Raw genomic sequence first — 24502 nt, 5'->3', positions numbered from 1 at the left:
GTGACGTGACATGTGGCCAAGTATGGTGACCCATACTCGGAATTAGTGCTCTGCATTTACCCATCCAAAGTGCACACACACAGCAGTGAACACACACAAACCGTGAACACACACCCGGAGCAGTGGGCAGCCATTTATGCTGCGGCGCCCGGGGAGCAGTTGGGGGTTCGGTGCCTTGCTCAAGGGCACCTCAGTCGTGGTATTGAAGGTGGGAGAGAGCGCTGTACATTCACTCCCCCCACCTACAATCCCTGCAGGTACGAGACTCGAACCCACAACCTTTGGGTTACGAGTTCGACTCTCTAACCATTAGGCCACGACTTCCCCAAAGTCGTTTGAATTGATTGGAAGAAACGTTTCAAGCATGACGATTCAAACACACACATACTAAACATGAATAGCAATTCTTAAACTATTCAATAGTTATTCAAAATACATTCACAATAAATGATTAAGACCTGATAAGTCACATGTGGGTTACATACATGATATGGGGTTATATATATAGCAATGATTAGTTGCTTGAGTCCTTTTAGTGTCATTTAGGTGCATGGAAAGGCAGTTTCCGCGCCATTCTGTGAATGCATGAAGACCAGAGATTAAGTGGTCTGTAGGAATCTCTGAAAGTCTGTTCTTTGTCGTGAGGTGGGGTGAAAAGTCAATCCGAAGAGCTTGTGATCACTATCACATGTTTCCATGTGACGGTCACGCTGTGCATCTCTTTTGACCATTATTCTTGATAACTTGCCCCCAAAATTGACAATCTCCTTCCTGAGTTGTTATGATCAGTGTGTTCCTTTTGTGTTAATGTTGAAAGCTGTTCTGTGAAAGAGTTTGTTAGCCTTGCTTCAGACTGGCTAGTGCTCGGGTCTGATTTATGACATCCTGTTGTCTTGGGCCTCTTGTGGAATGTTTTGACTCCTCGTGCCTCAACCATGTTTTGACCAAATCTTAGATTGTCTGATTCGGTCTGATATCCTACAACACATAACATAACACAACACATAACATAACAACACATAACATAACAAACACACAACACATAACAACAACACATAACATAACATAAACACACAACAACACATAACAAACACACAACACATATAAACACATAACACATAACAACACATAACATAACAACAACACATAACATAACAAAGACATAACATAACAAAGACATAACACATAACATAACAACAACAACAACACATAACATAACAAACACATAACATATAACATATAACACAACATACATAAGACATAACATAACAAACACATAACATATAACATCACATAACATACATAACACATAACATAATAACAACACATAACAAAACAAACACACAACACATAACATATAACATCACATAACACATAACATACATAACACATAACAAACACACAAAACATAACACATAACATAAACACATAACACATAACATAACAACAACAACACATACCATAACAAATACATAACACATAACATATAACATAACACATAACATAACAACAACACATAACAAACACATAACATAACATAACACATAACATACATAACACATAACATATAACATAACACATAACATAACAACAACACATAACAAACACATAACACAACATATAACATAACATAACACATAACATACATAACACATAACATAACATAACAACACATAACATAACAAACATATAACACATAACATACATAAAACATAACATAACAACAACACATAACAAAACAAACACACAACACATAACATATAACATCACATAACACATAACATACATAACACATAACAAACACACAAAACATAACACATAACATAAACACATAACACATAACATAACAACAACAACACATACCATAACAAATACATAACACATAACATATAACATAACACATAACATAACAACAACACATAACAAACACATAACATAACATAACACATAACATACATAACACATAACATATAACATAACACATAACATAACAACAACACATAACAAACACATAACACAACATATAACATAACATAACACATAACATACATAACACATAACATAACATAACAACACATAACATAACAAACATATAACACATAACATACATAAAACATAACATAACAACAACACATAACATAACATAACAAACACATAACATATAACATAACATATAACATAACAACACATAACATAACATAACAACAACACATAACATAACATAACAAACACATAACATATAACATAACATATAACATAACAACACATAACATAACATAACAACAACACATAACATAACATAACAAACACATAACATATAACATAACATATAACATAACAACACATAACATAACATAACAACAACACATAACATAACATAACAAACACATAACATATAACATAACATATAACATAACAACACATAACATAACATAACAACAACACATAACATAACATAACACATAACAACACATAACATAACACATAACATAACAAACACATAACATACATAAAACATAACATACATCAAACATAACATAACAACAACACATAACATATAACATAAATGCATAACATATGACATAACATAACATATAACATAACATATAACATAACAACACATAACATAACAACATAACAACAACACATAACATAACAAACACATAACATAACAACATAACAACAACACATAACATAACACATAACATAACACATAACATAACACATAACATAACAACATAACAACAACAACACATAACATAACAAACACATAATATAACATGACATAGCATAACAACACATAACATAACAACATAACAACAACACATAACATAACACATAACATAACACATAACATAACAACATAACAACAACAACACATAACATAACAAACACATAATATAACATGACATAACATAACAACACATAACATAACATAACATAACACATAACATAACAACATAACAACAACACATAACATAACAAACACATAATATAACATGACATAACATAACAACACATAACATAACACAACACATAACATAACACAACACATAACATAACAACAACACAAAACATAACATAACACATAACATAACAACATAACAACAACAACACATATCATAACAAACACATAATATAACAACACATAACACAACACAACACATAACACAACACATAACACAACACATAACACAACACATCACACAACACATAACACAACACATAACACATAACACATAACACACAACACAACACACATAACACATAACACATAACACATAACACAACACACAACACACAACACACAACACACAACACAACATCCAATCTGTGAATCCTGAAAAATAAACATATTCACAGTTTCCACAAAAACATTGAGCAGCACAACTGTTTTCAACATTGATGGATTAGGTTAGATTTGGTCTGAGTTGACCTGAGATCTGTAGAAATGTGTTCTGGGCTGGGAGTGACTGTGTGTGTGTGTGTGTGTGTGTGTGTTTACATTATGGGAATGAGATAAAACAGAAATCACATGGGCAATAAAACTTCGGTGGCTGCTTAAAGTGTTAAAGAAACCTGAATTAAATATTTTACTGCCAAACAAGCCAAAGCTCCTGATGAGGAGCATGAATGGTTTCAGCATTTCTACAGCGGTTTGCTGCCCGTAATGAATTGATTTTGCGCTTCTGATGTACATAAAGAGTGATAACGCTGATGTTCTCTATGGCAGTGAAGGTCTGGCTTGTTGCTCAGGGTTTGTTCAGTCCAGTGGAGTCGTGACACAAACATCTGGACTTCTGTTCCATTATTTTGTCAGGTTGAGTTGAATTCACATGAAGCTAGACTGCTATTTTGCACAAATCTAGAACGCAGTGCTCTGACTCATATTCTCTGTATTGAAGGGGTCATGAATGTAATTCAGATCCTTATACAAACCCAATTCCAAAAAAGTTGGGACACTGTACAAATTGTGAATAAAAACAGAATGCAATGATGTGGAAGTTTCAAATTTCAATATTTGATTCAGAATACAACATAGATGACATATCAAATGTTTAAACTAAGAAAATGTATCATTTTAAGGGAAAAATAAGTTGATTTTAAATTTCATGGCATCAACACATCTCAAAAAAGTTGGGACAAGGCCATGTTTACCACTGTGTGGCATCCCCTCTTCTTTTTATAACAGTCTGCAAACGTCTGGGGTCTGAGGAGACAAGCTGCTCAAGTTTAGGAATAGGAATGTTGTCCCATTCTTGTCTAATACAGGCTTCTAGTTGCTCAACTGTCTTAGGTCTTCTTTGTCGCATCTTCCTCTTTATGATGCACCAAATGTTTTCTATGGGTGAAAGATCCGGACTGCAGGCTGGCCATTTCAGTACCCGGATCCTTCTACACAGCCATGATGTTGTAATTGATGCAGTATGTGGTCTGGCATTGTCATGTTGGAAAATGCAAGGTCTTCCCTGAAAGAGACGACATCTGGATGGGAGCATATGTTGTTCTAAAACTTGGATATACCTTTCAGCATTGATGGTGCCTGTCCAGATGTGTAAGCTGCCCATGCCACACGCACTCATGCAACCCCATACCATCAGAGATGCAGGCTTCTGAACCGAGCGCTGATAACAACTTGGGTTGTCCTTGTCCTCTTTAGTCCGGATGACATGGCGTCCCAGTTTTCCAAAAAGAACTTCAAATTTTGATTCGTCTGACCACAGAACAGTTTTCCACTTTGCCACAGTCCATTTTAAATGAGCCTTGGCCCAGAGAAAACACCTGCGCTTCTGGATCATATTTAGATATGGCTTCTTTTTTGACCTATAGAGTTTTAGCCGGCAACGGCGAATGGCACGGTGGATTGTGTTCACCGACAATATTTTCTGGAAGTATTCCTGAGCCCATGTTGTGATTTCCATTACAGTAGCATTCCTGTATGTGATGCAGTGCCGTCTAAGGGCCCGAAGATCACGGGCATCCAGTATGGTTTTCAGGCCTTGACCCTTACGCACAGAGATTGTTCCAGATTCTCTGAATCTTTGGATGATATTATGCACTGTAGATGATGATAACTTCAAACTCTTTGCAATTTTTCTCTGAGAAACTCCTTTCTGATATTGCTCCACTATTTTTCGCCGCAGCATTGGGGGAATTGGTGATCCTCTGCCCATCTTGACTTCTGAGAGACACTGCCACTCTGAGAGGCTCTTCCAGCGCCATGCCGGATCTGGGCCAGCTAATTTTGTATATATATATATATATATATATATATACAGTATAGGCCTACACACACACACACACACACACAAATAAGTTGTATACATATCTAGAATTCAAATACAATTAGTTTATTTGTATAGTGCTTTTCACAATACATATTTCCATACAGCTTTACAGAAAATGCATGTTACTTTGTTACAAATAAAAAGAGTAATGTTCATATGCCATAGTATTTGTACAGTTCCTGGATAATACAAATCACATAAGTAGATTATGACTGCATGTAAGCAGAAATTATGAAAGCAATGATTACAAGCATCTTACATAATACATAATTAAATATCTTATGCCACTGATATGTTTTTGCTAAGTTGTTATACGAAGCTCTTAGACAACAAAAAGTTTAAAGTACTGATTTATATGTACAGACAATTACTGTACTGAACACTATATTAAAACAATAGAATTACTACAAAAAACAATGCAAACGATTTGCCACTGTGCATCTTTTCTTTCCTTTTGATAATTTTTGCACAAAAAAGCAAAATTGAAGTTTATTTAAAACACTACCCCAAGTAGCACAAGTCTCTAGTTCTAGTGCTTACTGTACGTAATATTCACTAAGCTTAAAGGGATAGTTCACCCAAAAAGGAAAATGATGTCATTAATTAGTCACCCTCATGTCGTTCAAAACCCATAAGACCTCCGTTCATCTTCGGAACACAAATTAAGATATTTTTGATGAATTCCGAGAGCTCTCTGACCCTCCTATAGACAGCAATGGAACTACTACGATCAAGGTCCAGAAACGTAGCAAGGAAATCGTTAAAAATAATCCATGTGACATCAGGGGTTCAACCGTAATTTCACAAAGCTACGAGAATACATTCTTTACATTCAAATCAAAGCGTAAACAACGTAGAAAACGTATCCGTGTGTCGCAGCTGACACAGAACAGCATACGCTGTTTACGTTCAGTGGATATTCTCCAAAATAGCACCAGGGTGATGCGGAGGAGACAAATTGTTGAATAAATATATACACATACTGTATATATAAACACACAAACACACACACACACACACACACACACATAAGATCAAAAGTTTACATACACCTTGCAGAATCTGCAAAATGTTACTTATTTTACCAAAAGAGGGATCATACAAAATGCATGTTATTTTTTTTATTTAGTACTGGCCTGAATCAGATATTTCACATACAATATATTGTCCACAAGAAAAAATAGTCGACTTTATACAAATGACCCCGTTCAAAAGTTTACATACACTTGATTGTTAATACGGTGTTGTTACCTGAATGATCCACAGCTTGTTTTTGTTTTGTTTAGTGATAGATGTTCATGAGTCCCTTGTTTGTCCTGCAGTTGAACTGCCTGCTGTCCTTTAGAAAAATACAAACGCGATTCCAAAAAAGTTGGGACACTGTACATATTGTGAATAAAAACAGAATGCAATGATGTGGAAGTTTCAAATTTCAATATTTTATTCAGAATACAACATAGATGACATATCAAATGTTTAAACTGAGAAAATGTATCATTTTAAGGGAAAAATAAGTTGATTTTAAATTTCATGGCATCAACACATCTCAAAAAAGTTGGGACAAGGCCATGTTTACCACTGTGTGGCATCCCCTCTTCTTTTTATAACAGTCTGCAAACGTCTGGGGACTGAGGAGACAAGTTGCTCAAGTTTAGGAATAGGAATGTTGTCCCATTCTTGTCTAATACAGGCTTCTAGTTGCTCAACTGTCTTAGGTCTTCTTTGTCGCATCTTCCTCTTTATGATGCGCCAAATGTTTTCTATGGGTGAAAGATCTGGACTGCAGGCTGGCCATTTCAGTACCCGGATCCTTCTACGCAGCCATGATGTTGTAATTGATGCAGTATGTGGTCTGGCATTGTCATGTTGGAAAATGCAAGGTCTTCCCTGAAAGAGACGACGTCTGGATGGGAGCATATGTTGTTCTAGAACTTGGATATACCTTTCAGCATTGATGGTGCCTTTCCAGATGTGTAAGCTGCCCATGCCACATGCACTCATGCAACCCCATACCATCAGAGATGCAGGCTTCTGAACTGAGCGCTGATAACAACTTGGGTTGTCCTTGTCCTCTTTAGTCCGGATGACATGGCGTCCCAGTTTTCCAAAAAGAACTTCAAATTTTGATTCGTCTGACCACAGAACAGTTTTCCACTTTGCCACAGTCCATTTTAAATGAGCCTTGGCCCAGAGAAAACGCCTGCGCTTCTGGATCATGTTTAGATATGGCTTCTTTTTTGACCTATAGAGTTTTAGCCGGCAACGGCGAATGGCACGGTGGATTGGGTTCACCGACAATGTTTTCTGGAAGTATTCCTGAGCCCATGTTGTGATTTCCATTACAGTAGCATTCCTGTATGTGATGCAGTGCCGTCTAAGGGCCCGAAGATCACGGGCATCCAGTATGGTTTTCCGGCCTTGACCCTTACGCACAGAGATTGTTCCAGATTCTCTGAATCTTTTGATGATATTATGCACTGTAGATGATGATAACTTCAAACTCTTTGCTATTTTTCTCTGAGAAACTCCTTTCTGATATTGCTCCACTATTTTTCGCTGCAGCATTGGGGGAATTGGTGATCCTCTGCCCATCTTGACTTCTGAGAGACACTGCCACTCTGAGAGGCTCTTTTTATACCCAATTATGTTGCCAATTGACCTAATAAGTTGCAAATTGGTCTTCCAGCTGTTCCTTATATGTACATTTAACTTTTCCGGCCTCTTATTGCTACCTGTCCCAACTTTTTTGGAATGTGTAGCTCTCATGAAATCCAAAATGAGCCAATATTTGGCATGACATTTCAAAATGTCTCACTTTCAACATTTGATATGTTATCTATATTCTATTGTGAATAAAATATAAGTTTAAAAGATTTGTAAATTATTCCATTCCTTTTTTACTCACAATTTGTACAGTGTCCCAACTTTTTTGGAATCGGGTTTGTATATATTTCAGTCATGACAACTCTCGGAGGGATTGGCATGGTAATGTACATGACGGCGTTAGTCTTGGTGGAATAGATCTGCTACGCTGCTGCTGCCAATACATCCACAACAAGCTTGCTGTGAGCATGTAAGAAATACTGCTGCTGCACATATAACATACATAAATAACCCCCATAGCATACATGATCACCCCATAGCAGATCTATACAGGTGGAGCTGGGGAAGGTGGAGGCTTTCTGAAGTGCACTGCAACTGCTACCACAAGTATTAGCCAAATATTTGAATGTTGAGCAGCGAGCTTATTAGCTACTGATACAGGAGAGAACCAATCAGCTGTGATGTGATAATGATGTCATTGTCATATTGAGTTAGATCTAGAGTTTCATGCCAGAACTCTGTATATAATATACACCGGTGGGAAAAGTCTCTATTGCTCTCCAAGGCGGCATTTATTTGATCAAAAATACAGTAAAAACAATGTAAAATAGCTGTTTTCAATTGTAAAATGTAATTTATTCATATGATGCAAAGTTGAATTTTCTTACCCCAAACTTTTAAATGGTAGTTCAACATTGATAATAATCAGAAATGTTTGTTGAGCAGCAGATCAGCATATTATACTGATTTCTGAAGATCATGTGACACTGAAGACTGGAGTAGCGATGCTGAAAATACAGCTCTGATCACATTCTAACAGATACTCATATAGAAATCTCTCAGGCGGAGTCTCCTCAAGTAAACGTTAGAGATGCACCGATTGCAATTTTCTTGGCCGATACCGATTTTTTTTGCAGATTCTGATTTTCTTTCTAAAAACTATAATTGACAGCATATACCAACAAAAATCTATACTTTTTTTAATCCAAAAAATATATTTACATGATAAAAAATTATTAAACAATACAATTCCCTCAATCTGCACAAAGTTACAATTGTTCTCTCACTTAAACAACTCTCAAAATAAAGTGCTCTGTGACTAGAAAAAAGGTAGAAATGACAATTAACTGAAAATTAGTTGCTGTACTATTTAACAAAACAGATGTCATTTCCCACTGTTTCTTAAGTTGTCATTTTTCGCTAACCTTATTAAATGTGTCAACTTTCACATCAAATTCTTACATTGTTTCAATGAACTCAGAACAATAATAACAAACTGTAGAATTGTTACCATTCAAATGAAATCAGTATGAACAAACTCCATCTTACCACTGCAGGAAACACAGATGCTGCATCTGAAGTGGCATTAGATGTGTACACTAGTGGTCGACCGATATGGGTTTTTTGACAGCCGATGCTGATATCTTGGAAAGCAGGGTGGCCGATGGCTGATATAAAGCCGATATCATTTTATTTACTTTAATTTATATTTAAGAGATTTGAAATCATTTGAAAATGGATTAAAAATAATTGTGTAAAATAAACATACTTATACTGTAGAAGACAAAGCATTTTCACAAATAAATAAATATTTAATTAAAAATATAATTAAAAAGGAAGTAAACACTGTAACCGACAGGGCACTCAGTATTCTGGGAAGGTTGTGTGCATTGGGAATATTTTTTTTTGTTTTTTTCTCAGATAAAGCCAAGGTAACACTCATTTTACATATGAAAATGACATGAATATGACAGTAGGTCATGCATAAAGCGTAGCATAATTTGAAATCACTAGTTTAAAGTTTGTCGATCGCGCGTCTCCAGTCAAGCTGAACTCTCCTCCTGTCAGCATTCAGTTCACACGGACCGACCGTCACACAGAGAACACGCGATCATGCAGGAAACACATGCACACTTCACAAGATCTCAACTAGATTCCACTAAGTCTGCAGGGTTTGTGAAATTTAAATGTTCATTAGTCATTCAAAGATTTGTTTAAATTATATAAATGCGTATTTGCTGAATGCTGACGGCAAATGAGAATGTATTATAATGTTTGCTTTTCTGTTACTAATAATACTAAAGCAATCGTTATAAAAATGGATTAAAAATAATTGTGTAAAATAAACATACTTATACTGTAGAAGACAAAGCATTTTCACAAATAAATAAATATTTAATTAAAAATATAATTAAAAAGGAAGTAAACACTGTAACCGACAGGGCACTCAGTATTCTGGGAAGGTTGTGTGCATTGGGAATATTTTTTTTTGTTTTTTTCTCAGATAAAGCCAAGGTAACACTCATTTTACATACGAAAATGACATGAATATGACAGTAGGTCATGCATAAAGCGTAGCATAATTTGAAATCACTAGTTTAAAGTTTGTCGATCGCGCGTCTCCAGTGAAGCTGAACTCTCCTCCTGTCAGCATTCAGTTCACACGGACCGACCGTCACACAGAGAACACGCGATCATGCAGGATACACATGCACACTTCACAAGATCTCAACTAGATTCCACTAAGTCTGCAGGGTTTGTGAAATTAAATGTTCATTAGTCATTCAAAGATTTGTTTAAATTATATAAATGCGTATTTGCTGAATGCTGACGGCAAATGAGAATGTATTATAATGTTTGCTTTTCTGTTACTAATAATACTAAAGCAATCGTTATAATACTTTTTGTATACATTTTAATTCCTTTGTTTAACAGTTCTATCTGATTATTAGATAGACTTCTATCCATATTAGACGGAACTGAACAACGACAGCGAAAGAGAGGGAGAATGTGAGCACTGAGTTCAGGTGCTGCCGTTCTCAGCGCCGTCAAAATAAAAGTCCCGCCTCAAACACATCGGCCAAACAGAAAAATGTATCGGCCAATGCCGATATTTAAAAAATGCCAAATATCGGCCGATATATCGGTCGACCACTAATTTACACAGACTGTTTGATGAAGCTGAAGTGCCATTAATGCATTTAAACTGCAAACTTTCGAATACATAAAGAATTGTATAATATTAATGTTTTAAATATTTTTAAACATACAAATGATAAATGTTGGGAAAAATGCAATGATAGTTTTAAATATGAAACCAAACCAGTAGGTGGCATCAAATGATCGTTTGAAGGAGTGAGTCATTTAGTCCTTCATTCAACAGATTCGTTCAAACGGCTGACTGTCTTTATGAATGGGTTACTGAATCATTGACTCACTTGATTTGTTCAAAAACATGGATTCATTCAGTAACGAAACACCACTGTGTTGCTCAGAGACACACAACAGTTCTGCTGTGGCTTTGATTGGAACTATTTTCATCAGAGAAATTGAGCAAAAACAGTCAATATTGTGTCTAAACTGTAAGCCACTTAATTGTAACTTGTTTATTGAACTACCATTGTATACAATCACATTGCAATCGAGTTGAAACGTTTTGTTCGTGCAATGTTGCGTACCTAAATCATATATTATAATTGTTTTTATTTATTTATTTACTACTGCAGTGTGTATCTGTAAGTTTCTATGTGTGCTGTTTCGCTCATTTGTTTTGTTTTCTGCACGAGTCTTTCACACACTCACTCAAGCTGTGCGAGACTCATCTGGCACGACACAAATACATTATCAATCGCCGTAAGTGTGACGTCAAAACAGACCGGCTCGGAACCGACAGACTGACCGCTGGTCACCGGTCCGGGCCGATCATGAGGAAAACCGGCTAATTCCGGTCCCTGGCCGGTCGATCGGTGCATGTCTAGTAAGTGTCCTCTACTGTGTGTGTGATGTCCAGCGCTGTAATAGAGCCATATGTGTTTGAGTGCTATTAAACTGAACCAGCGATCGCCTCAAACTGTAGAGTAACGTCTGATGTGTGTAAATATGAAGGACGTCCTGATTATCCATTTCATGACCCCTGTGCAGACAACGGAGAGATGAGGGTCATCAGAACCGCTGTGAGGAGCCTCTGACCTGAGTCCTGAGTGAGACCGGGCCCAAACACACACATACAGCTTTAGAGTGTGTGTGTGTGTGTGTTCATTTATCAGCAGTATAACCTTTACTGTACAAGGTTTTCTGGCCATCAGCAGGTCATGAAGTCTCTGCGCCCTCATTATATCTGGGCTCTGTGTATATTTTAAGATGTGCCCTAATATCACAGCAGAACAACCTTCTGATGACCCAGAATCTGCCGAGAGCTGCTGGCGGCGGTCAGAGATCTGAGGATCAGGAGTCCTGATGGACACACACTGTTATATAGTGTCAGCCAGGGTTAGATGCACAGTATTGCATATATAATTAGTTCTTATGTCATGCGTAATCTAGCTGCTTTCAACACAGGTGGGAAATAAACAAGCTCTGTTTTTAAAGCGATTGTCCATCTTAAAATTGATAATTCAACCATTAGATTGTTTCAAACCTGTGTGAGTTTCTTTCCTCTGTTGAGCACAAAAGATGATGTTTGAAGAATGTTGGGAACCAAACAGTTGCTGGTAGTCATTGACTTTTGGGTTCAACAGAAGAAAGAAACTCATACAGGTTTGAAACAACATTAGGGAGAGTAAGTGATGACAGAGTCATGATTTTGGGTGGACTGTCCCTTCAATCTCCCACCCTGGTTGTGATGCACTGGCTCCGTCTCTAATTCTAGTGAACTGCCAAACCGTCATAAAGCCGTCCTTGGCTTCATGTTGATGTACCTGAGAAGGTAATCCCAGAATGCACCGCTCACCCCTGAAGCAGAAGGTGAATATTCCTGCTCTGCTGCGAGGCCTGATCGTCTGCTAGCGGCTGAATGTTTTCCAGCGGAGGAAAGCTCTGGAGAGCCGTCGAGTGTGATTTACACCTTCAGATCACACTCGTGATCGCTGCTGTTAATTGCCTGCGGTGATGAGGCTCTCTGAAGACGCGTGTTTAAGTTTCTCTGGAGATGCCGTCGATCTCTGGAGTGTCCGATTGTCCCCGACTGAATTCGCCAGGAGAATATTAATGAGATAATACTCATATAACATATTCCTGCGAGCGCTGTGTGCTGCTGCGATGCTTTCGGTGCTGTTTCCAGTCTTTTAGACAATCGCTGGCCCATAGAGCTCAGATTGATGTTTCGGTGTTGTAAATAAAGATGATTAGAGCATATTGTACAAGAAAATATTATTCTAGTCTTTCTACTTCAAAATTTCATGTTTAATTCAATGTAATTACCATTTCTTTGTACTTATTTACTAGCGATTTCAGAGTAAATCCTACACCATTTTTCCTCAGTGCACGTCTCCTCAGTGCGATTTAAGCTGAAGCTTGTCTGTGTTTAATTCTCAGCTGTGAGTACTAGTAATAGTGCTGTCTGACTGAGTAAACAGCAGTCATAATTGTGGATGGACAGAGAGGATGGAACCTGTAAACGTTATTCTTCTCTGCCAGTGCTGCGGCTCCGCTGGGTTTGTGTTCTTTCCTTTCATCTTAAGAAGGAGGTTTTTGGAGAGAGATAGATCAGCTTGTCCTTCTGTGTTCTTCCAAGACAGATCCTTCCGGTTCTGAACATCCACGTCTGATCATGAGAAATCATCTGTGTGAAGCACATCAGACTGAGATGTTCAGTGTACGTCTGTATTGATTGTTATTATCCGGATGGTAATGGTTCCTCCGTGTGAGCGTCCAGCGTTCAGATGCCTGATCATTGATGGGACGTGAGAGTTGTGATGTAGTTTTATTCACACAGTAACTGAACGCGATGTAATGATTGTGAAGGTCATGAAGACTGTTGTTGGGAAATGAGTTCAGACACGTAGACGAGAGCCAAAGCTCACACACTCCTGCAGACACACATCTTTACACTGCTTCCTGAATGAGAGGAAGACTGAAGAGAATCGGCACACTCCTGCAGAATCACATTTACCGCTGAAGACGTGAGACAGAAGACTGCGGAACGCCCAAATAAAGTGCACTGCAGTAATCGGGTCTCGATGAAATAAAAGCATGCGTTACAGCCTCCAAATCATTAAAAGTAAAAAAAAAAAAAAAAAAGATTTTAATTTAGCAATAGTTCGGAGTTGATGGAAACAGCCTTTGACCGCAGAATTAATTTGTCTGTCAAATATAGGGCTGAATTAAATACGACACTGTTTCTAGCTTGTGATTGCAGGTGTAGGACAGAGGTCCCACGCTGCTGTTTACCATAGTAATGGAATCAGGGGAGCCAAAACTAGGACCGAGAGTCATTAAACTGTTGAAAATTAGCTGCCATCCAACTTTTAATATCCTCAGGACAGTCCAGAAGTGATTGTAGAGCAGAGACAACCTTATTTCATCAGAAGATCGGTCAGTCCTGGAGCTTTCTAATCTTAATAAAATGTTGAAGTAATTTGTCTGCGTTTGCTCCTGTGTGATGTGTGATGTTACAGTGAGTTTGCTCCTGTGTGATGTGAGATTTGTCTGGGTTCTTGTCATGTTTCCAGTGGAGAATCCACACTGAGCTCTAAACACTCACACGGCCGCCATCATGAAATCTTAATAGACAATGCCTCGCCTCCGGAGACAGCCAGATTTATGAAAATGAATAATTCACCAGTGTTTTTTCTTCTTCCTATGAATGCTCTGAGGACTGAATATTTAGAGATTTCCAGCATATTTACTCTCACATGCATTTCAAATGCGCTGCTGTGTGTTCAACAGCTGTAACTGTATGTGGAGGCAGTGCTTACATTGTACGCTAAATTAAGGATCTCATTAAGAGCTTGTTATGATTTGAAATCTCCAAGCTGTATCAGAAGCGTGTGATTATTAGATGAACGATTCGTCAGTGACGTTCCTCTGCACATCTCCAGTCTCTTCAGCTGACATTATCACTCCGCCGGCATCGCTCATTATTTCTCTCACTGAACATCCGGTTTCAGATAATGGAAGTTCAGTTAGGTCTGTACTAGTTTACCAGCGTTAACTAACTCATCTTTTACCCGCTGTCCACGTGGAGCCGCTGTAGTCGTGTGTTGTGAACACGTTTGTGTGTTTTTGTGTTGTTGTTGTCAGTTTTGTTGTTGTGTGTGGTGGTGTTGTTGTTGTTGTGTGTTTGTGGTCTGAGCGTTTCTGCAGTCGTGTGCCCGTGAGCACATTTGTGTTTTTGTGTGGTGCCATTGTTGTTGTAGTTGTGTGTGTCGTTGATGTAGTTGTTGTTGTTGTCATTTTTGTTGTTGTTGTGTATTGTGTGTTGTTGTAGTTTTCTTGTGTGTTTTTGTGTGTTGTTGTAGTTGTGTGTCTTTGTGTGTTGTTGTTGTAGTTGTTGTGTGTTTTTGGTGTGTTGTTATTGTGTGTTGTTGTTGTTGTTGTGTGTAGGGCTGGGCGATATAGCTAAAAAATTTATCAACGATATAATGTTTCATATAGTTCTGTATCGATAATTATTGACATTTTTTTATAACCTTTTTTAAAACAAAGAGCAATAGAAAAAATGTTTACATTTAACCACTGCATTTTTAAATTAACCCAATTTATTGAGACAAACAACAAATATTTTGTTTTAACAATCAATTTCTAATGTTTTGTATGCAGATTAAATAGGTCTGAAGGAAACTTTTGTCTTGTCTCCCGAGGCCACAGGAGGGCGCAAAATAATGCAGCACATTAAATTGTCAAAGCGAGGAAGTAACTCTATAAAAAAAAATATATAATTTCGTAAATTGCATAAACAATTATGAACAAAACAGCATCATGTATTTATGCATTGCTTAATCCAAAGAACCGAAGCGCCGATCACACAGACTGCATTTAAAAACATATGAGACGTAGTGAAAAGGAATAAATTCGCAACGTGTTTTCTAAAAGTTTAAACTGTTTTAACGTTGCATGGCTTTCTATACATCTCTTGTGTGAGACGTGAGTGCAGCAGTCGTATTTGTCCATCTAAAAATGCGCTGAATATGTGTTCTGTGTGAATGGCTTGGTTTGGCTTTTAACCTAATCAAGATCTTCTAGGAATTGAGCTTCTATATTTTCTCTAAATGAATAACGCAGCAGCGGCGTGTCTCGTGGGCTAGACTAACAACACATTCAAATGCAACAACGTCACTTACATCATCATCCCCGCATATCGCTCCACTGATGACGCTCCCTGACGCACACCTAGCATTCAAATGCAAATGTTTATTTTAAATTCGACTAATATTCAATCTTTATTCACAATATCCTCATCACAGGCAGCACAGCACTCATTTCAGCATGTGTTTGTGTTTGTGTGAGCTGTCTGCATCACTCAGAGCAATGCGCTAAATATGTGTTTTGTGTGAATGGCTTGTTTTCGTTTTAACCTAATCAAGATCTTCTCTGCATTGAGCTTCTATATTTCTCTAATATTTTGAATGAATAACGCAGCAGCGGCGTGTCTCGTGGGCTAGACTAACAACACATTCAAATGCAACAACGTCACTTACATCATCATCCCCGCATATCGCTCCACTGATGACGCTCCCTGACGCACACCTAGCATTCAAATGCAAATGTTTATTTTAAATTCGACTAATATTCAATCTTTATTCACAATATCCTCATCACAGGCAGCACAGCACTCATTTCAGCATGTGTTTGTGTTTGTGTGAGCTGTCTGCATCACTCAGAGCACGTGACTATATCGTGCGCTATATCAAACAATTTTTCTATCGTTATCGAAGAAGGTGTACCGTCGATTAATATCGATACCGTTTTATCACCCAGGCCTAGTTGTGTGTTGTTGTAGTTGTGTGTGTGTGTGTGTGTGTGTTTGTTGTACATCAGTGAGCTCTACCGTCAACAGCTGCTTTTCTGTACTGCATGAAGCCCATTTTAATGCTAGTGGAAAGTGACTGTAGACAGTGTGTGTGTTTGTTTGTATGTGTGTGTGTGTGTGTGTGTGTTTTGTTGTAGTTGTGTGTGTGTGTGTGTTTTGTTGTAGTTGTGTGTGTGTGTGTGTGTGTGTGTGTACGCTGCTACAGGGCTCGACGGGCCTCCTGACACATCTGCTGTCTGACAGTAAAGTCGCTCCTGCTCTGCCTGCAGCGAAGCGTCTTCAGACGAGACTGACGGCTGGTGTTTCACTGGAGAACTCAAGCATTAGCCGGAGTGCTGATGCAGCAGAAGTGATGGATGATCACTGCTAGTGCTCCTAGTAACTTCTGTTTCATGTCTTATTATTATTTTATCTCATCCTCTGGATTTTGGGATGTTTAGGTGTAAGGATGTAACGATAAACTGCGAGCCGGTTGAAAATCGATTCGAATATGTGACGATTCAAATCGGTTGAGATGCTAAACAAATCCTGATTAATTTAGGGGCAGGAGTTTATATGAATGCATGTCTGAGGGGAACTTACTGTCTTTAGAAAAGTTTAGATGGTATTTTTTCTTTTCCTCTTGCCTCTGTATAATGCATATTAAAGTTCATTAGTGCAGCGCTGCTTTGTTTACAGCGGTAACCAAGGAAACACTGTATCATTGCCGTTCATAAGCGCAGCGCTGCTTTGTTTACAGCGGTAACCAAGGAAAGGCTTTAAGCGCCACCTGCTGGCAGAGAGTGCATCTGCGTCTCGTTCAGCTCGTCTGCTGTTTCGGTTTCATGCAGATATTTTTATGCATAGTTTCACAAAACTCAAGTCATTCTGTTTTTGCTTCAAATTTCGAAATTAGTCTAATTTAGGTTAAAAACTGCTGGTGTTGCATGTAAGCAGCATCTTTGTTTGGATGATGATTAAAACGCAGTGTTTGCTTCTAAGTTTAAATGTTAAGAGCACAGACAAAGCCTCAGTTTGTTTATATGAAGAGATTTATTTTATTTGTGTTACTTATTTATTTGAGGCTTGTTTTCAGTGTAGTTTTGTTATTTACATTTACATTATATTAAAATGTAGTTATTTAGCAGAAGCTTTTATCCAAAGCGACTTACAAATGAGGACAACAGAAGCGATCAAAACCAACAAAAGAGCAATAATATGCAAGTGCTATATTAGTATAGTATTATAGTTATATTTCAATTTCACAAAGAAACGTGCAGCATTTTGTCCAAACAATAATAAAAGGACACATTTAATTTATAATTTGTCTTAAATCTCATTTTGTAAAAAAAAAAAAAAAAAATCTAAATCGAATCGTGAGTTGAGTGAATGGTTACATCCCTATTTAGGTGTCAGTGGAGCGCTGAAGTGCTGCTGCCACACTGATGCTGAATCCTCGAATGCTTTGTGTTCTTCTGCTGCTTCCTTCCTTCCTTTCTTTCTTCTGCTTGTTTTCTCGCTCTTGTGTTTCTTCTTTTTATTGTTCTTCTGCTGCTGCTTCCTCAGATGATTTGTTGGTCAGTGTTAGTAATTGTGAAAATAATGACATCCATTGGTTGAGATATTTTTGCATCATGCATGAGTTCTTGTGGAACAAATGAAGCAATAATATACCTGTGTGTGTGTGTGTGTGTGTGTGTGTGTGTGTAAATTATAGAAAGAAGCACAAGTCTTCATGTAAATGACTAGTGTGTATATCAGTGGGAACTGAAGTGTGAGTTTGTAGATCCTACTAGAGGAAACACAGCGAACGGCCTGGGATTCAGAACAACACTGAATGTGGCTCAGCTTCCAGCTGATGATGAACCAGAGACAATAAATCTTCATTGCAGGGTTTTTCTCCGCAAGAATGCTGTTGATTTCATTTCATTTACATTACGTTTTCATGTAATGAATGTAGTCGTAGACTGCAATAGATTGCTCAGTGTTTGTAGAGTTACAGTGAAGTTTGATGATTCTGCAGTGTTTATCCGAGCTGAACACATCACAGAGCCTGCGTGTCTTTGGACTGACATTTGAAGTGTGTTTTGAGCGTTCATTTCATTTGACTGTAGTCATGACCTTCACACTCACACAGACGCAAGAGTTTAGAGCTGTCAGCGCCGAGCGCTCTGCTCAGATCACTGCTGCGCTCTCTGTGTGTTTCCCCTGCTCAGTAAATCAAATAAAAAAATAACTTACTTTCTTCAGTGGAACACAAAAGAAGATATTTTGAGAAATGTCTCAGTGTGTTTTTTCTCCGTGTAATGAGAGTTAATGGGTCCAGTGTAATCTGGTTCCCAAGAAGAAAGGGAGTCCTACAAGTTTGAAGCCACATGAGTGCCCATAAATGGTGACGAAATGATCATTTTTGGTGAACTGTCCCTTTGAAACGCAGGCAGATGAATTCAGGACAGCATATGCACATACTACACTTACTGTTTGTGCCATTTAAAATGATCCCAGATATAGTATGAGTCGTACACTATTGGTCAGTCAAACAGTTAGTCCCGCCCTAAACTCCTGTGATTGGCTGAAGTTGATGTCAGGTGGCTCAAATGAGCAGAGATCAATACTGTGAACGTGTCAGAGGCTCTGTTCAGATAGATTTGTGACTCAGATCTGTTCTTCATAACAGTGTGTTATTCCGTTTTGATTTGGATCTGAGCAGTAAATCAGAGTTGATCACTAAAGGTCCTTGCACACTGAGACTGTTTGTTTTGTTGTTATGTTTTTTCGTATTCGTCATCCTTTCCTATCAAAATGCAGAGTGTAAACGTGATTGACACGTGAGGTCATATTCATTTTTTAATGTGCAAACATTTCGGAGTCGGTGTGCAAAGACCTTAAGGCTTACGGTGTGAACAGATTGAGCCGCTCGCGCTGGAGGCCTGTTCTCCTGAACTTTGCCAACAGTTTTGCAGTAATTAACCTAATTCAGCTGAGCTGCTAAACGTCTCTCAGGTCAATATCACAACTAGACACTGATGAATCTGGTGCGAGAGCGAGTGGGGCGCTGAAGTAGAAGCGCCTCTAATGAGCGTTTGACCCGTGTGAAACACGCTTAAATGTGAAACTCATATATGCTATTGTCTTTCACTGCCTGACGTTTCGTCTTCTCTCGCTCGCTGGCTTTGAGCGGGTCAGTTCTCCAGTGAAAGACTGGTGTGTGATTGTCAGATGTGTGACTGTGAAGCATGGCACTAACTCTGTCTTTCTCTCTCTTTCTCTCCTCGGTGCGGTCCGGGAACAGAAGAGTACGCTGTGGAAGGTAAGCGGCTGATTAATAACGGTTAAAGATGCTGTGTGATGGTGAGGATTGGTGTCGGCGGCAGCCAGGCCGCTCTCAGATTGGACTGCGGTTTTGGCGACTTCTGGGGGCTTTGATTTGCTGCGGAGCGAGATTTACTCTTCCTCCTTTGTTTCTTTTCTTCTTATGAGTTGGTTTGATTTTTACTTTTCGATCAGTGGAAATGGAGCAGATGCAGCTGTCAGTGCGGTTGTTTTGTGGTCGTGTAGATCAGTTCTCACATGATTCTCTGAGGTCAAAGGTTAAACCCTCCCGACGGTGTCACTCTGACAGATATGACGCGAGACCAAACTCTGCTCGCGTCCGTCGAGGGCCAGATGTATTTACCCATAATTCCCCCGCAGGCTGGATTTGTCTGCGTAATTGATGGCGCTGTGTTTGGTGTTTGGGGATAAGGCGCAGGTATCTGGATGTTTTCCCGCTATCAGGACACCGCTGATGGATTACCCCTCTCTACCCAGCATGCCTCGGGAGGCACGTCGCTATGGCAACAGAGCAGATGTGTGTGTGTGCGTGAGCTGATGATGATGATGATGGCAGAACGCTCTTCATTGGCAGCATCCTCATGGATGTTATCCAGACGGTGTTTTCAGATTGATTTGCACAAATCTGATAATAGTGAAGCTGGAAATTTGCATTAATGTCTGAGCAGCAAGAGCTTAAGCACCATTGGAAAATCATTTTCAGGCATATCAAATTTCACGTCACAATAATTGAAGCTTTTATTACGGTATTGAATTATGTTACAAAAACATTAAGCCTTTTCCTCTTAATAACAATTTTAGCAGCAAAAAGAACATTTAAATACAATAAAACAATAGACACAATTGTATGACGTAAATAAATGTTTCAAGTAGAAAAGAACACAACTATAGAGAACAATAATCATTTTCAGCCAATATATACCTTTTCTGGGCTGGCCTGGTTGAGTTCAGATTAAAATGTAAAAATGTATAAGTGTAAACAAATGTTAGCAAATACATATTAAGTCTTCAAGTGTGACGTCTGCTGGCGTTGTGCCGGTCAGTCAGTAAACTAGAGAGGCTCTAGAGATCTCAGCGCTGACCCGGACACGCTGGACTCTGATCCACAGAAGCGGTCAGACAGGGGCTGTGGATTAAAACATCTGCTGCTTGTATATGAGCATCTGTAAGATACAGACAGAGAGCGAGACGAGCAGCACTGGAGCTCACATGAACACTGAACACACTGATTAGATCATTCCTGCAAACTCCAGAAGACTAGTACGGACCGTTAATGTGGTAATTAGTATGCAAACCTCTGATATTTGAAGAGTCAGCTCATTTTTGCCCGTTATTTGACTGATTATCTGTGATTTAACTAAACCTGCAAGAGTTCATTAGATTCTTACCTGGATTGCAAAAAGGCCATTTTATTAATCAGCTTCAGGTCTTGAAACAGTTCTATCATCTTCAAACAGAGTTTCATTACATTTACATTCATGCATTTGGCAGATGATTTTATTCAAAGGGACTTTTGAGAAATGTCTCCACGTGTGGTTTTCTCGCCCATGTAATGAAAGTCAGTGGGCTCCAATGTTGTTTGGTTCCCAACGTTCTTCAAAATATGCTTTATGAAAGTCTGTTATGATGGCGAGTTACTGATGTAAAAAAGATAATTTGTGGATGATATTTATACAAAACTTTTTTATGCTTCTAATCAGTTCCAATTGTTATGCTTCTAATTCTAATCAGTTCCACATCACAGGTTTCAGTTTTATTTTCAGTTAGCAAAACCAGTTTTCAGGTACAATGTCTCTTTCAGATCGTTGTCAGGCAATCTTTTGTCCTGATCTTGTGGTAGGGATGTTAATGTGGAAATTGGCTGTGACAAATGTGAATAGCAAATAGTCTGATAGCCCGCCGGTTGTTATGAGTGAGTTAATGAACGCCGGTCGGTCCTCCACAGACAGCCGTACTTTTAGCCGGATGGCTAATTGTTGACCAACCTAGATTTCGGCTCGGTCTTGGATGCCCTATTTCCAGGGTTGGTGTAATTAGCGGCTCTGACCGGGTGCTCAGAAGGTGTGGTTAGATTGATGAGATCCAGCGTCTCTCAGGTGCCTGTGGGGAAGGAGACTCTCGTCTGACAGAGAAAAGCCACGCAAATGGATGAGCTGGGAACGCCGTGACCCCGTTCTGCTCCGAAACCTGTCACCTGTGTTTCCTAACCGCATACGAGCGCAGAACGCTGGCGTACAGGAACATGGAGTCGCCTAGAATGAGTTTGTAAGTATTTTAGCCGTTTATTCGGCAGTAGTTCAGAGCTTCTGGGAGCTCAGAAGAGCTGTTTCTTCTGGTCACGGCCGATTGGTTTGTTTGTCTGATCGGGCTGCTGTCCTTATCTGGCCGATCCCAGCTAATGATCGTTCCCTCTGGAACATTCGGGATTAAACCTCATGACGGGTGGAGGATCTTGGATATTTCCTCCTCTCTTGGCCGTAAACTGGAAGCCTGATGTCCTCAGTAGATATGAGATTAAAGTTTGCCGTTATCACAGATTAGAGTGGATCAACTAAACCAGATTATGGATTAGTTCAGAACATTCTCCAGAGCAGACCAGAGTGAATTTTTGTCATTCTGTATGTTATGGGTTTGTGCAATTTTACAGATGAGACTGTTTGTTGTGGTTCTTTGTAGAAATGAGAAGATATCTGTGTCTTGTATAAGTCCAGCTTTGGTTTGATCTAACACTGCTCATAGATCTGAATGCATTAATATTGATGTTTTATTCATCTAGTCGTGTGTTTGTCATTTATAAACCAGCAGCAGTGAACAGTCTGTGGTTTGAGGTTCATGCTGATGTTTAATGAACGTGACGACATGTCTCTGAGTGGCTCTTCAAATACTGACCCGTAGAAATAATAATTGACCGCTTGAAATAGTTGTCCATTCGTTACTTGTTTTACTCGTATTTACCTGTTTTATCTTTCCATAATGTATTGCTGCTCCATCCTGTAGCTCGGTCCTGATGTAGTTGTTCAGTCTCAGTTTAATGTCCGTGTTCTTCAGTGTCTGCCTCGACGTCAGCGTGACCAGAGACAGAAATCTAGACGGTGATTTTCAGACAGTTTTGTTGTGTGTTAAAGCAGTAAGTGTGTGTTCATTCACAGTCATCACACACACACACGTCTGGAGCAGAGAATGCCTGAATCACCCACGTTATCGCTCTGATGAAACTCTTCAATCCGTCACTTTGAAAAGCCTTTCACGCATATTTTATGATGGTTTTAAAGCGACTCGTCCTCCGTGTAAATGTCATACGCTCGCTGTAATTGCTCTGACCTTTGGAGCGCTTCAGTGTGGGCAAACATGTCATGTGACGACCTGCAGCAGGAAATGACACGTCTCCGTCCTGTGATGTAATGACTGAGTGACACGTCTGCTCATGCTCTGCGCTGCTGCTGGCACGCTTTGTGCTGTTATTGAGAGTAAACGTGAGGAACGTGCCGCTGAATCTGACTGTCACACGAGTCTGTCTGCTGCCGTTCACTAGTAGAAATTAGGGCTGTCAAAATGGCTGAAAAACCAAATTTGAATTTTGTATTTAAATATTATTTACTAATCATATTCGAATTTAAAATGCATAATTTCAGTTAGGGTGAAGAAAAGCTTTTGGCTTCTCTCCTGAGGCCACAAGAGGGCGCGTCGAGCAAAATATTACTAATGCACATTTATTCAAAGCATAAGATAACATGACTATCTGTGAAAAAAGTGCATAATGTTTAAAATAATGTTTATAAACCATATATAATTAATTAAGTTGCATAAACAACTATAAACAAAACAGCATCATGTATGTATGCATAGTTTAATACGAAGAACTGAAAGCCAATCACACAGAGTACATTTTTCTCGAGATATGTTTTTTCAAAGTTGAACTTGCATTAATTTTCCATGGCTTTCTAAACATGCGGCTCTCTTGTGCGAGACGCGAGTGCAACGCTGATAGATGTTCCTCTAGAAAATGTGCGAAATATGTGTTCTGTGTGAACGCTTGGTTTCAGTTTTGATGTAAACAAGACTTTCTCCGCATTGATGTTCTCTTTTCCTGCAATATTTGTAATGAACAAAGCCGCAGCGCCGCATCTAGTGGCTTCAACTGGATATGCTAACAAACACATTATAATGCAACGACACTTACATCGTCATCTCATCTCGTGCTGCACTGATAAAGCTGCCCGACACACACCTATAATCCGAATGCAACGTTTTCGCTTTAGAATGTGGATTTTTATTTTAAATTCTACGAATATTCGAAATTCGAAAAATTTTTTACAACCCTAGTAGAAAT

At 38.7% G+C, this 24502-nt stretch overlaps 1 protein-coding gene across 1 annotated transcript in view; it reads left to right on the top strand.

Annotated features, from left to right (window-relative positions):
- LOC107564582 (neurexin-2-like) overlaps positions 1–24502 on the top strand; it is a gene marked incomplete at its 3' end in the record, with an annotated part of 375377 nt that overhangs the window by 102812 nt on the left and 248063 nt on the right. Inside the window, exon 3 of the mRNA XM_016249689.1 lies at positions 20132–20149. Within this exon, the coding sequence (XP_016105175.1) occupies positions 20132–20149 (18 nt within the window). The remainder of the gene's footprint in view (positions 1–20131; positions 20150–24502) is intronic.

This window comes from Sinocyclocheilus grahami, unplaced genomic scaffold, assembly GCF_001515645.1.
Source record: "Sinocyclocheilus grahami isolate Dianchi unplaced genomic scaffold, SAMN03320097.WGS_v1.1 scaffold948.1, whole genome shotgun sequence".
In the NCBI taxonomy this organism is placed as follows: Eukaryota; Metazoa; Chordata; class Actinopteri; order Cypriniformes; family Cyprinidae; genus Sinocyclocheilus; species Sinocyclocheilus grahami.
The sequence above is the reverse complement of the archived record's forward strand: the minus strand, read 5'-3'. Positions and strand labels throughout refer to the sequence as shown.